The sequence below is a fragment of the Amblyomma mixtum genome, chromosome 3 (genome assembly GCF_055824585.1).
Source record: "Amblyomma mixtum isolate Tamu chromosome 3, ASM5582458v1, whole genome shotgun sequence".
In the NCBI taxonomy this organism is placed as follows: domain Eukaryota; kingdom Metazoa; phylum Arthropoda; class Arachnida; order Ixodida; family Ixodidae; genus Amblyomma; species Amblyomma mixtum.
This window is the reverse complement of record NC_143014.1, coordinates 209,239,861-209,254,845: the sequence shown is the minus strand read 5'-3', so window position 1 is coordinate 209,254,845 and position 14,985 is coordinate 209,239,861. Positions and strand designations below refer to the sequence as shown.

At 44.1% G+C, this 14,985-nt stretch overlaps 1 protein-coding gene across 3 annotated transcripts in view; it reads left to right on the top strand.

Moving 5' to 3' along the window:
- The window catches only part of Sap-r (prosaposin), a 63,867-nt gene that overhangs the window by 36,606 nt on the left and 12,276 nt on the right, over positions 1-14,985 (top strand). For all 3 annotated transcript variants that reach the window (XM_089582604.1, XM_089582603.1, XM_089582602.1), the window contains 4 exons: positions 2,987-3,102; positions 6,651-6,816; positions 9,389-9,522; positions 12,209-12,374. In XM_089582604.1, the coding sequence (XP_089438730.1) occupies positions 2,987-3,102; positions 6,651-6,816; positions 9,389-9,522; positions 12,209-12,374 (582 nt within the window). The remainder of the gene's footprint in view (positions 1-2,986; positions 3,103-6,650; positions 6,817-9,388; positions 9,523-12,208; positions 12,375-14,985) is intronic.

The window sequence follows — 14,985 nt, the reverse complement described above, 5'->3', positions numbered from 1 at the left end:
GCCCTCTTCGGATGCCATATCTTGCAAAGTGAGCTTTCACTTAACGTATTACATGAGCAGGCGTAAGTGACTTGAGCTGATTGGCTTTCCAAAAATTGCTGTAGTTGTCCACAGATTTTAATAACCGTTTATTGTTTTGCTTCAAGTTGTGAACTCCAATTCATTCCTGAAGGAAAGTTTTGGTTTGGCTTTACTGTCCTCTTGCTGTGCTGGTGCATGCAGTTAATGTGCCTCAAGCTGAAATTTAGTCCTTTCACTCAGCATTCATGTTGGCCCAAAGCGCACTGCTACATGCACGTCGTAAGGTGCTCTCGATGCCAGTGTGCGATGCATGCAGCCTTTTTTTTGTCTGTGCATGGATTGCTTTTAGAACGAGCGGCCTTGACTCTTGTAGGTCATTCCATGCTCAGTGGTAATTTCATCTCTATATGTAAAATATGCTCCGATTTCTTGTACAACACTATATCGTTCCAGCAGCCGTCATGACAAACTTTTTCTTGTCAGTTTTAACAAGTCTGCTTGCTTGGCTGCTTTGCAGATCTTCTCAAAAGTCTCTTGTCACTAAGCAAACTTGATGTATTGTAGTTTCTTCTCTCCTGTATTCATTAAAGTCTCTCTCTCTACTTTTTTTTATCAGTAAGACTTATGCTTACTCGGGTGCTTAAAATTCCATCGCAGCAAATGTCATTAGACTCAACTGCCAGTCTTGTGCTGCTACATGAGGTATATTGGTGGCATTTGGTTCAGTTGTCTTTGAAATCAGTGGTGTACTGCGGAGACATTCGAGACTTTCAGATGCCTTCGAAATGCGAACAAATTTTATCCTCATGTGCAATGTCATCACGCCATATTTTGGAAAAGAAAAAATGATGGGTAATTAACTGCTTTAAAATTTTCGCTCATATTACATGGCATAGTGTTTGATTTATTTACTTTTGCTTATGTAGCTACGTGTTGGCTCCAGTGGTCATATTCGGCCGCTACCTCTCCTCCTCAGTTCCGGAGTCTAGAAGGAAACTAAAAGCCTTAATTGGCAACACCTTCACCATCGTTTATAATAGCAAGCAGCAGATGTGGCACATGCACAAAATGAGTGAACAGACAAATACCGTATTTACACGATTGTAAGTCGACTCGAATGTAAGTCGACCCCCCCACATCACAATTGTGAAAAAAAAAACTTCAGGTCATTTAAACTTGGCCTTTATTAGTAGAACTAGAACGCGACAGTACTATCCTGTGGCCTCCGCTGATCACCAGCCGCTATCGGCTGCCCCACGCGGGAGTGCCCGTGGGCACATTCCAAAACAAAAATGTCTTAGTCACTGGGCTACTCGTCCACACTTGCGCCATCGTCCTCGCTAGCGCTGCCGTCGTCATGTCGTCATCGCTGCTGCAGTCCCACAGCTCGTCGTTCTAACATCGTCATGCAGTGAAATCCTGCACTTCGCAAAAAGCCACATCATGACACCGCGAGGAACAGCTGAAAATTTTGCCTCGCTGTAGCTTCCACTCCTGTATCACTCAGTGCGAAGGTCGAACTTGCGGCCCGGCGCGCAGTTCGTTTCTTCGGCATAAAGAATGACAGACATCTTGAATGCAGCCGCGAACGAGCGCCGGTCGCTTATCAGACCTGGAGCACAAATGACGAATGACGAAGCACTACATTAAAAACTTGTGAAACGCGGCCGGCAGTAGTCGAATGCGTCAGAGCCACAGAGAAATTACGCGCGAGCGGCGTCGGCTCTTCCGTGGGCTACCGACACTCCCTGGTGCCGCTGCGGTTCGGAGGGGGGTGCCGCCACGATTGTAACAGCAGCCCTTCCATCAACTACCGACGCTCCCTTCGGCGCCGAGTGCGCGGTTGAAAGTAAACAAAAAAAAATTAAGAGTAGAACGCGAAGGCATTATCGGGCCGCCGCCGCTTATCAGCATACGCAATCTGCGGCCACGTGTGGGGAGTGGGTTGGTGCTGGTTTGCTGCTTATCGACAGCCACCATCAGCGGGCCGCCTCGCGCAGGGCGGGGATGCCGGTTCTGCGCGTTGACATAGCTGCTCAAGGCAAGAACGATGCGACGGAGCCGCGGAGGCAAGAACGATGCGACGGAGCCGCGCAGCAAAAAATGCAACCACGCTTATCTCGCCTTTATTTATAGTGTGATGCTTTGGTTTCGATTGTAAGTCGACCCCCCACTTCGGATTTTCAAATTTTGAAAAATGGGTCGACTTACAATCGTGTAAATACGGTATGTACACGTGCACACAGAGCTACGACAAACCAGTGTTGCCTTGCAAGGGGAATAAAAAGATGGGTGCCCTTATTAAAAAAAATATAGCTCACAGCTAGACCTTGGTTCTATTTCATAGCAATAAGAAATGCGCCACTGTCCCCCCCCCCCCCCCCCCCCCTCCGTTCCCCCTTGAGTGTAGACGCATGTGGAGAATGCGTCCCATTTCCCCAAAGCCTAGCAGTGAAGTTAGTTACTCCTACAACAGCATTCTTGGTATTGTGAACTTTGTTTAAAGCTTTTAAATTTTGAAGAAAGGTATGTGCTTTAGAGTGCTTTTCTTCAGTAGTCTTTAGTAGTTGTACCAAATAAAGGCTTTAGTACTGGAGTCAGCAGTTGCAGCAGACAGATTAGCTTTCATGCTGATTTCAGAAAATTGATGTCAAAAGCTAATCCTTAAGGTAAGTTTACCTGTCAGCTTACATAGGCTCTGTGGTAAGCATGTGGTGAGAAAAATTTGCAAGTTTTGTTGAACTTGAGTGAAAACCTTGCTTTTCAAAAAGCATAGACTGGGATCAAGTGTTTTTAGAGAAGCTTGAAGTTAATAGGAAGACACACCTTACTTCTTCCCCTTATTCTTAATTCCAGAAGGCAGCCTTTTGCTCCTTGTTGTGTTCACCCAATTCTTTCCTTCCTTGTCCTTTTTTTTTTTACTTCTCTGTGACTGGTTTCCCCGTCTTTCTTTTTGAATCTGCAGCACCAGCAAAAACTGCGGAAACGAAGCTGCCCACCGGTGCCAAAGATGATGAATGCGCTCTGTGTGAAATCATGGTCAAGCTCATTTACAATGAACTGAAGGACCAGAGGACTGAGGTGGGTAGAGAGGGGCTTTGTGGTGCAGGCCGGTCTTAATGCTCTTATCCTCTGAATTGTATGGTTCATGCTGGTAGCGTTAGCATACAGTAGTGATTTTCAGCAGCAGGTGTGAAGTTGCAGGTATCGTTGGCTGCTTTCGCAGTATGTAAGCATCAGAGTGGAAGTTGAAATTAGCTGCGCATGCAGTTTTCTCTTCATTCTTGATACTCTGGAAGTGAGTCCAAAAAACAGGGGCCTAAGTACTGCTGCTTTTTATACTTATAACATATTAAAAAAAAAACGAGCAAAAATAAAAAGTCAGAAAGGGACCACAAAGTATTGTAGGGGTTTTGCATCCACTTCACTTGAAGCTCTCTTTGAGGGGAATGCTGCTTTATGAACTGCTGATGTGTGCAAACACAATTTAGAAGTCAATTGATGGACCTCTCACGCTCATGTCGCGTATACGCACACAGAGGGAAAGTAGTATTGACAAATGGAGGTGAGGAGGATAAAGTTGTCCTGGCCTCCATACATTCAAAGGGTTGCAAGTGGATCCTTCATTCGCATGCAGTCCACACATGGTGCCTGAGCACAAAAATGATGCATGTCATCAAAAAGCATGACTCTAGTATGGACTGCCATGGCAAGGCTATGATGGCGTGCAATGCAAGCTTCCACTACATGTATGGAAATGGCTACAGTAGTGTTTTTTGTGGCAACAAATCTCATTGCTGGCTGAATTAAATTGAGGAATGAAGTGATTTTTGTTTGTTTGTTTTTTTCACGTGATGAGTGTACTTTACTTCACGGGTATAAATTTTTTTCAGTTTTTATCATTCATTTTTGATCATATGGGAAGAACCTTTTTGAGCATAGTAAAGAAAGTGTTTTCAGGTCTCCTTTGACCAATACAGTAAGACCTCAATAATTTAAAATTGTACTTAAAGGGACCATGAAAAGAATTAAAAGCCGCTTGTAAATGTTAGAAGTGATGCTCAGAAGCATTGACACCAAGTATGAATCTTCGGAACTGAGCCGGCAATTTATTATGAATTTTTAAAAATCGTGTTTTTTAAAATTCGCGGGCCGCTTGGTGTCTTCGTAGGGAGCAATTCTGAAACCAAAATCGGGAAAACAGACGTCACTAGTTCCATGACGTCGGCAGGCCACCACACGCTGTCATTCGCTAGAGCCGCGGCAGCTTCGACGTCACGGGCACACTTCCGGTAGCGGTGAAAATCGTCTGCTCGAGCTGCCGCGCGACCCCCTCGGGCAAGCGCGAGCGAGGGCATTGCCTTCGCGCATATGGTTTTAATTTACCTCTGCCGCCTCTTTCTGTCGCGAGTTCGGGAGCCAGGAAAGCGCAGAGACCGGAGAGACGCTGCCGACACACGCTGCTCCTCGGGAGTGGGACAACCGGAAGTCGTAAACCGAACGTCAGTGAATGACGTGTTCATGGGCGGAGCCCAGTCCCGGAGCTGTTTTCTTTATTTTTTTATGGTACCCCGCGTGTACGAGTTGAGGGGGGAGAGGAGGAGCGTGATTTTTAATCGCCTGTAACTTCGTTGTTATTGATGCTAGCTCAAAAATTCTTGCGCTGGAGTGACGAGTGATGGATTGCCTATCTTTACGTAATCTCAATAAATTTGTTTCATAGTCCCTTTAATTCGAAGCTCTTTGGTGGTCCCCAAATTTACCTTGCAAATTTTACCTGATGATTTAAGAAGCCAGTGCCACTGGGTAAATAGTTCATTGACTTCGATTGTGACCTCTGAGACTCCTAATGCAGGGGAATGCCATGCGAGCGTGTAGTACAGATAACTAGCAACAGTGCAAACAATCCTGAATTGTGAGTACTGGAATGTGTCCAGTAGGTGTAATTTGTGTATCAAGGCATAGTACGGAGTACTTTCTTACACAAATGGCAGAATAAGAAATAACCTCGAGTTTTGTGTTTATAATTGCCTTTTTGAATTGCTTTATTTTCTCAAAATCTCCTGTCTCGTCCCTGATGTCTACAGCTGCATGGCATCAACGTGAAATTTTAGTTTGTACAGTTGAAGCTGGATATATCAAACTCGATGGGGATCTCAAAATAGTTCGATATATTGATAATTTGATATATAAAAAAACGAAAATAGATAAGGTTATCTGTAACCTAGAAGCAAAAACACATTGCACCTATGCTACTGACTTACTTCTTGCGGTGACATGCTGCCCGCTGGTGTGCTGACAGTGCACTGCTTGCAAAGCGTTCCTAGGCCTAACTTGTTTGCATCAGTCGCATTGGACAGTGCTTTGGAACTAGCCACTGCTTATGATATGATGTCCAATCCTGTTACCAGTACACTCTAAATCGAATATTAATATACTGTTCATTTATGCGATGCCTTTGGCAGTGAAGAACGCCAGGTGATAGCCGCTGCTAGGCTTTAGTTAGGTTGGCTTCTTCACCGCAAGAATCGTTGGGACTGAAGTCTACCCTCATATACATCCCATGTTCACTGCATCATGGGATTTCGCAGCACTAGTGCTGCCTGCAGGTACCCAAAGCTGTGCAGCTGACCCATGCCCTCACGGGAAAAGTGATCGAAGAGTGCCGTTAAGAGAAGTACCGCTTGCAGGGTGGTAGCATGATGTTCGATATATCGAATGCTTTGCTCAACACAAGTTTTATAGATGCGAATAATAGTGCTATACTTTGTATGTGATTTTCAAGGGGCTGTTCTGACTGTTCGATATAAGCAGTAATTCTATATATCAGGATTTGATATATCCGTGTTTGATATATCGAGGTTTCATATATCGAGGTTTCTTATATCCAAGTTTCTTATATCCAGGTTTGATATATCCAGGTTTGATATATCCAGGTTCGATATATCCGGGTTCAACTATACTTCTTTGCGTGCAATTTTCCCTGAGCAGCACATTTTGTGTGCCCTCAGTGCTTCAGTACATGGGATGTGTAGTCTTGATCGTTAATTCTGTAGTACAATTATTTATTTGTGCATAGTTAATTGACGCTCGCACCTTAAATCCTGTGTGTCTGCAGCTAGGGCTTCAGTAACCTGTGTGTGTGTGAAAAGTAATTTTTAGAAGCTAGTGCCAAAAAATTTGCTGCAGAGTACCATTGACATCAAGAACATCTGGCTACTCATTTACATCTAGCTACTACTCATTTACATCTAGCTACTTTGGGCTGAAAATCAGCGCAGCTGGAACCAATGTGGGATGAAACAGTTCACATTGTTTTTTAATGTTGTCCATTTGGTGGCTCCCAGATAGCAGTGCACTTGTTCACAATAAACGTTTAGGAGGAAGTGGTGTGGCTGAAGGCTTCTATCTATCTCGGTTTTATTTAGAACATGCTGCAGGCCTACAGTAGGCCCAAGCAGGAGGGGCGAATACATAATATATGAAAAAAAGAACAGGTTTAGCATTCGTTTACCATGTTTTATTGTATTCAGTGCAGGCAAGGCTTCCTTAAATGAATGCCTTCAGTGAACCAGACATTTGTATGGTCTTGCATGCTGACTTTGCAAATGTGCGGCTGCTGCTTCTAGGCAGAGATCAAGGCGGCGCTTGACAAAGTTTGCTCCTGGTTGCCATCTACAATGGAGCAGCGCTGTGTCAACACTGTCAACACATACTTTGACCTGTTGGTGACCCTGATCATCCAAGGACTGTCCCCGGAGGAAATCTGCCAGGACATTGGTCTTTGCACCACTGGTGAGAGGCAGACTCTACTTGTCAAGGTTTCAGCCATGAGAAAAATTGTTTGAAGTATGCCAGTCGTTGTGCCAAGATCACTTGTGCAGCGACTACTGCAATGTCCTGACAGAAGCTCACGCCTGCTGTGTGTGGCCTCTGTGAGTGCTGTAGGTTGTAAGCAAGCTTCAAAGAGAGGGCATGTTGGCATGCAGGCAGCAAAGTTAAATTGGGACAGTGCTGTGCCAGTGGGTAGCACTTTGCAACCACGTTTTGCTTGGTGTGCAAATGTTCTTATCTGGACTTGCTTATTTGCAGACCTTAGCTGTGGAATATGTTACAACCTGAGTATGCTTTATGGCACAAGGCCCCCCTGTATGCTGTTTAAGCCCCAGCTAAGATCTTAAAGTAACTGCAATTCTAGTTACCTTGTGCATGCGTGCCACGTGTCATGAAGATTAGAGGCAAGCATGAAGAGTACAGAAGTTGCTGTGATATAACAAGTATGCATGTTGTCATTGAAATTCATGATTTGGCAGTTTAGGCATCACGGTACAGGGGAACCCCATTGTTATGTTCCCCGGGTGCTGCATTTTCCCAGCTGCTGTGTTTTCATGAGCCAGTCCTGTCCAAGCTCCCATAGAAACCCACGCAATACAAACTCTGCTGTTATGTCGCAGCTGTGGCAGCTTTACTGCATGCTACATCTTCAGCGTTACTTTGCGATAACAGTTCACCCTGTGCCAGCATTTTGACTGCCTACATTTAGTGCGCGCGGAACTCCACGGCCGCCACTGTTTGGTGGCTTCCGGTGTGTTGCACCCATGTCGACGCTGGCACACTTACGGGCGGCGCGAATTTTGTTACTGCTGTTCGTGCAGTTCCGTCTCCTCTGTGGCGCAAGCGACTGAAGGCGCAAAAAGAAAAAAAAATTGTACGCTGTACGAGATGCAGTTGCATGGGTTGGCTCCGAGGCATTTTTCTGTCATTCGCTTTTTCCCTGTCACCTGCAGCTTGAGAAAGCAATTGTTAGATTACAACTGACGAGGATCGAGTAGGATTAAAGTGGCCGCCGTGAGAAAAGTGCAGAAGCGTGTACCGTATTTTCCAGTGTATAAAACGCGGTTTTTTGTCAAAAATCTTGCTGGTGCGTCCTATACAAGAGTGCGTCTTATATGCGAATTTTTCTTTCTTTTTTTTCGCGAATTCAGAAATTACTCAGGTTCGTGCTCAAGCTTTCTTCACCGAAAAAATATCACTGCCAATGATGCGGTAGTAACACGGTTGATACTTCAATACGGGGACCGCCGTGCGCAACTTTTTTTAGATGAACTTTATCATGAAACGGCGGGGATGATGACTTCTAGAATCACACGCGGTCGTTTCGGAGGCGCAAGCAAAAGTAATGCGAAATTCCAAAAGATGGCGACAGTCGCGCTTCTCGCCATTGTCAAAACAAGCCAAGCCGGCGTTCTTTTTTAGTCATTCTTTGCAACTTCGCAACCGTGTACGTATTACGTCTGTGTTGGTGACTTCGGCGTGTGTTTTCCACTACCTACATCTGTCGTGCTCGGTCTTACTACAGTATGCCACCGAAGTTGCGCAAGAGCTACACCTCAAAGTTCAAATTATCTGCGGTCGAGTATGCTACCGAAAACGGAAATCGGGCTGCGGGCCTACGGAGCTACGGAGCTTTTATGCGATCAGAGGAGTCCATCCATGGTTCATTTAACGATTGTCGAGCAAGCGTGTTTAATTAACCCTCACTAGACTAAGTGGGTAAATTGGGGTGCGTCTTATACACGGGTGCGTCTTATATACCAACTTTTTCAATGAGAGCCTTCATATATGGCGGGTGCGTCTTATACAAGGGTGCGTCTTATACACCGGAAAATACGGTACACATGCCCAAACTTTACCCACTTTGTGTGCTCGCCCTCTTCACTGCTGCCTCCCTTCCGCCAGCAGCTGCTCAGGCAGACTGGGAGCCACTGCTGGGCGTTTAGGACTTTCTGTGCATGCGAATGGTGGCAAGAGCATGTTCTCCTCACTAGAAGTAAAAACAAAAAACAAAACAAAAAAGACGTCTGGTTAGGATGTGCATTTTTTTTATACGCGCTTCTGGGCTACTGCATTTCTCGGCTGGTATGTTTGAGTGAAATTATAAGTTACGTCCATGATCTGAACAACCTCTGAGACAAGAGTTCGTAGAGCCAGTAGCAGTGGGAAAGTTTTAGTAGCAGACAGGCTTTAAAAATTGCCATGCATAGCTTTTACCTTACTTAAGAATACAAGCTAGGCTATATGAACATTTCTTAGATGTTCTTGGCAATTGTTGTTATCAAAGTGAGGTTGATGTTTTGTTCCTGGGTAACTGTGAAAGTTATTTACTCAAGTCAAATGGCATATTAACCGAAGCTTTATTCTCCTGTGGTTAATTTGCATTCACCTGCTAGTGTAATAGGTTCAAGTATCCAATTGTTGAGTGTTGATATCTAAAAACAGTAAGTCATCTTGATAGCCAAGCATGTTCCTATTCTTGTCTTGTGTGATGCTGCTGCTGAGATATGTTGCTCTGGTATTATGTCATCAGGTGCTTCAGCAAAGGAATCCAAGCTACCACCATACGTAGGCGTTCCTCCCAAGAAGGCTTCCGATGAGAGGTGTGATATCTGCAAGGTCGTTGTGCAGTTTGTCTACAATGAGCTCAAGGACAAAAAAACTGAGGTGGGTTAATGTGCTTAACCTGAACAGTTTGCAAATTTGTTTTTGTTTGCTCCCCTTTTCTGGGCATTTTTTGCATATAAATTGTAGTGGTTGTATCTTCTGCCATCTTGAACAGTGGTACCGCAGTTGAATACCACAGCAATGAAATTTAAAGGCAACCAAGAAAACTTCATTGTTATGGTAGTTTTCGGGTAACATTCAGGTCGTGGATTCAGGAAATCTTATTAACGATAGTTCAAGGTGGCTAACTTAAGCGCTTGATTTATTAAGGCAGATTGCCTTGGCCGTGGCAGAAAAATCAGCGAAGACTTCTTTTGGTTTATGTCTTTGTTTTGCCATCGAACTTTGTCGTCGGGTGTAAATGGCAGTGCTAAGCCATTTACACCCCTTTATCATCAATTTAGTCACAGAACATAATTTCGTGTTACAGTGTGCATTCACTGGAGCTCTTTTTTAACGAGATTTTATTCCAAGCGTGTTATATGCACTTGTGCTGATGTTGTAGGCAGTTGTTCAGATTTTAATGTGAAAGCATTTTTTGCCTCATGAGTGTTGTGGACAAGATGTGTCGCTCTTTCACCAATCCATAGCCCATCCACAATCTAATCCTCAGCCATCCAACGAGCAGATCTATAATTAAATCTATAATCCAACAAGCCAAACCATAATCCACAATCCGATTCAGAATCCAACAAGGCACAAGCTGCCAATGAAGAAAAATAAAAAAAGAAAATTGGGGTCTGTAGTAAGATACAACTTAAAAAAACAGCATTTGCTAACACTTGGCCGCAGTCCGTGGTGTCCTGTATTACTCCGCTGGCCAATCGCAGCAGTGAATGACATCGGCTTTTTAATGTTTGACTATATCAAACAATCCACGTGTAAAAATTCTAGACCTCATAATTTTTTTCTTGTGATAAGTTTCTTGTTTAGGTAACAAGAATCGTTTAAGCAGCAAACTACTTTTTCGTCATGGAGGAATTCTGCATGTGATGGCAGAATGTGGGCAGAGCTTCACTGCAGACTTAAGTTGTATCCGACTGCAGCATGCGCAACTGGGACGATTCCACTGCGCCACGACGGTTTGACGTTTACAGCTGAAAAAAGGCACGTCTAGTGAATGCACAGTTGTCTTAGAAACGCATCTTCAGGATATGTACTGAGGCGTACATTCGTACTGAGGTGACTGTTCGTAGATTTCTCGAAAGTTTTTGATTGTTTAAATCATGACATCTTGATCAAAATGCTTGCGTACTTGGAAATTCGCAGCCTACCACTAGAACTGCTACAGTCATACTTAAAAAAACGCTCACAGTCCATGTGTATGGGTCCCCATCAATCACATGTTCTTCCCATTTCAAGAGGTGTACCCCAAGGAAGTATTCTGGGTCCTCTATTATTTAGCGTTTACATCAGGGATGTAGTGAGTATTGACAAAACAGCTACATTTATAATTTATGCTGACGATAGTACCATATTGTTCTGCAGACCTGACATTGGCATTTTAGCAACAAAATGCAATAGCGTGCTGTTAAAACTGTCCTCCTGGTCGCAAGCCAATCATATTATCATTATTGCAAAAAAGACAAAAATAATAATTTTCTAGAAATAGGCCTGCTAATCTACAAAATACTATTAAATTTCAAAGAAAACATATTGACATCATTGAAGGTAATAAAATACTAGGTGTAACCTTTTCCTTGCACCTTACTTGGGACCTGCACATAACTCAGGTGTGTGAGAAACTTTCATCTATCACTTGAGCATTCTCACGATGCAGGTCCTTTCTGCCTGTCCAAATCAAACTGAAAATTTACATTGCATTGTTTTTTTTTTTTTCATATCTTACTTATTGTAGCCTAGTCTGGGTCACAACAACTAAACAAAATATTCATAGGCTAAATGTCTTGCAAAAAAAAAAAAAAGTTCGCATAATCTCAAACATACCACATTTCATGTCGACACGTGCCTCATTTCAAAAATATGGATTTGTAAAGATTGAACACCAACACTCACATCGCATTCTATCTTCTTTTCATTCGACTTCCGCAGCACTAAAAGACTTTTTAATATCGACCAGTTGCCTTACAGCTGGTGTCAGTGATGCCCTGACACGTAGCACAGACCCGTGGTTCGTGCCTCAGTTTTGCACTAACTACAAGCTAAAAAACTTTGCGCTGCACTCTTCCTGCCATTCTTAACAAGCATCAAGACACACAAATTCTCACAATGAAACAGTTGAGGCTGTATTTTGTAAACACGTATCTAGGGTTTCTTTTGTGTCATGTCATTTCCTGTCGTGTTTGAATGTGATGTTCAACTTAGACATATAATTCCTTTTATTACGTTTAGTTCAAAATAGGTGTTGCAGTGTTAAAAATCTGATTGTTCCTCATTACAAACTGTGATACAAAATTTGTTTTCTCCTTTTTTGTTTTGTTGTGCTTTGTATTGCATCTGCCTTGTAGTTTTTTCTTTATGGATGCAAACTGACAAATTCAAATGTGATTCACTGTGAAGTTACAACAAGTTGTGTTTCTGATTCTGTTGTTGTGATCTATTATTGCATTTTCACTGTTTTTGTCGTCTTTATAAAGCCAAGTGGAGGTTTCAGGTGTACCCTACTGCATTACGTAAAACGTTATCAAAATAAAATGGAGCACTGTGTTCTGTTTCTAATGTTCAGGAGGAGGTGAAGAAGCTCCTGGACCAGGTGTGCTCGCTGCTGCCAGATTCGCTACAGCAGACGTGCATTAACACAGTGAACACCTACTATGACCAGCTGGTAGACCTCATCGTGAAGGGATTGACTCCAGAGCAGGTGTGCCAAGAGCTTGGCCTCTGCACTTCTGGTGAGCTCTTGGCTTTGTTGGAAAAATTTGCGTAGCATTAGCTGTGCATGGGACTTTCTTTGGGGCTATAGTATGTGCTGTTGGTGAATTGCTGTATTGTAATTAGGGGTGTGCGAATATCAAATTTTTCGAATACGAATCGAATACGAATACTTGGTTCCGAATATCGAATCGAATATCGAATAATCAAGGACAGACGCATTTAACCGCTACAAAACATTTGAGCACCCAAGAACATCACAGCTCAACTATCGATGATTAAATGAACACAAAAGGTGTGTGTGGCTGCACAAAAAGTATCAAAGTCTGCAACGTTACTAGAAGAGTGGAAATATCCGAGAGGATGGCTAGTACACAGCACTGATTAAGGCTACCTTGCCATCAGCACAAAAGCGCGTTGCTGGGATGAACATAAAAGGTTGTCGTGAAGGAAAACCAGCTGCACCACATGGTCAGGCAGAAGTAATTCCCTTCTAGCTGAAACGACTCCTCCAGCCACAGAAAATGCCCTCTCACTTGGCACTGACCTGGCACGTATTGCGAGGTACTTCGTGCACAGTTCTGACTATACCAGCTTCGCAGGTATAGCCACAAAAAAAAAAAAGCTCACCAGTGCAGTCAGCTACTGCATGGCCCTTGGAGGAAGGAAAAATTTTCCTACCTCCATAAGCATTGCTCTGGGCGCCGCCATGTTGTTATGTATCTGTCGATAGGGCTTGTGGACCGATATGAACGCCGGTGCTCACAGTGAATATTCGGCTAGATATGAATATTCGCGTCGGGTCGAATTTTCGAAACAACACAAATACTTGGTTTTCGAATCGAATACGAATACGAATAGTAAAAATGTAATATTCGAAACATATCCGAAAATTTCGAATATTCGCACACCCCTAATTGTAATTGAGAACTGGCTCATTCGCATGTTGCCAACCAGTGAGGTTGTGGGCTTGGTCTGTGTGAACTGAGAAATGGGCACTTTTTTTCCGGAATACTAGTGTACAGCAATTCGCTTTTTTGCTCCAGGAAAGGGCAAGAAGTTATATCGGCTTGCTAGCTGCAGTTATGTGTAGTTGTGTCAGTGGCTTGCAGTTTTCCCCTCCATTTTGTTCATACACCTTGTTTCAGTGTCGCTCAACTTTGTAATTGGGAAATTTTCAGGTATCCTTGTACATGTTTACTTGTACATCATTTAACTAGTGCATCCCATGCATCTCTTATTGCCATGAAATTGGGTCCTATTTGGATGAGATGTTCTGCATTTGGCTTTGTTTAGAGTAAGGCTGTAGCAAGACTCAAATTGGGAGACAGGTTGTACCGTATTTACTCGCATAATAGGCGCACTCGCATAATAGGCGCACCCCTAGTTTGGGCGCGAAAAATCAGATTTTTTTTATTCCGCGCATAAAAGGCGCACCCCGAACTTGGCACTGTGATCAATACTGTATTTACACGATTGCAAGCCGACACCTCGCCACCCCCCGCTCCCCAATCTTTATTTTAACAAAGTTTTCGCTGAACTGACAACTAGTCCTCACTAGTGCTGCTGCGGACCCACAGCACGTACAACGACATCGCGTAGAACAGCCGCACACAGTTTTCAGGGATGCTCACTTTAAACGTCTGTTTGGAAAGCTTCATCTCCAGCCGGAAACGTTCCCGACTTAGGTCCGCGAAAACCTCTGCGCTTGGAGTGCGCTTGGAGTGCGTACGAAAATTTAGGGACGCCTCAGTCGCAACTGCCGCACTTCTCGGTCACGTCGTATTTTCCGACCTGCACGCTAGCCGTGTTCGAGAGCAAACTCCCAGCCGTGTAGCTGTTAAGGTGCTTGGCCGTCGAGCTAAAACAGCAACGCTCCGCGGCAAAACCATAAACCACGATGAACTATCGCGCTACCGCAGATCCCGGCACTTGACAGCAACAAAAAAAAAAAAAAAAAAAAACGAGCTGGAGATGCTGATGGCGATATGGATAGCGAAAGCTCGCGGCGAAGGAAAACGTTGATGATGATGATAAGGTGCAGCAAAGCCATAAACCACGATCAACTATCGCGCTACCGCAGATCCCCGCACTTGACAGCAACACAAAAAGAAAACAAAAAAAACGAGCTGGAGATGCTGATGGCGATATGGATAGCGAAAGCTCGCGTGGAGGAAAACGTTGATGATGATAAGCTCTACCTCGGGCACCCTCCGTGGGTGGCGTCTGGAAGCTCCTGTGCGCGTGTGTGGCCTCCACGATCAAGCGCCCGTTGCGCGCAGCCGGAGCCGATCGCAGAGGTCCCGGCGCGTGCATTCCAAAGGCTATTCCCGCGTGGGTAGTGGAAAGTTTCGGTGCGGCCCTTACACGGATCTTTTTTTTTTATATTTTCTTCGGGAAAACGGGGTGCGGCCCGTACACGAGTGCGTTTACGCGGTGTGTTCAATTTTGAGAGTCGGAAAATTTCCGGAAATTTTACCCCGCGTAATAGGCGCACCCCCAACTTTGAGCCGGATTTTCTGGAAAAAAAGTGCGCCTATTATGCGAGTAAATACGGTATTAAGAGCTAACTGCCTATACAGTTGACGACCGTAAAACTGTCAGAAAAATCGGGCAGTCTGAAAAATGAAA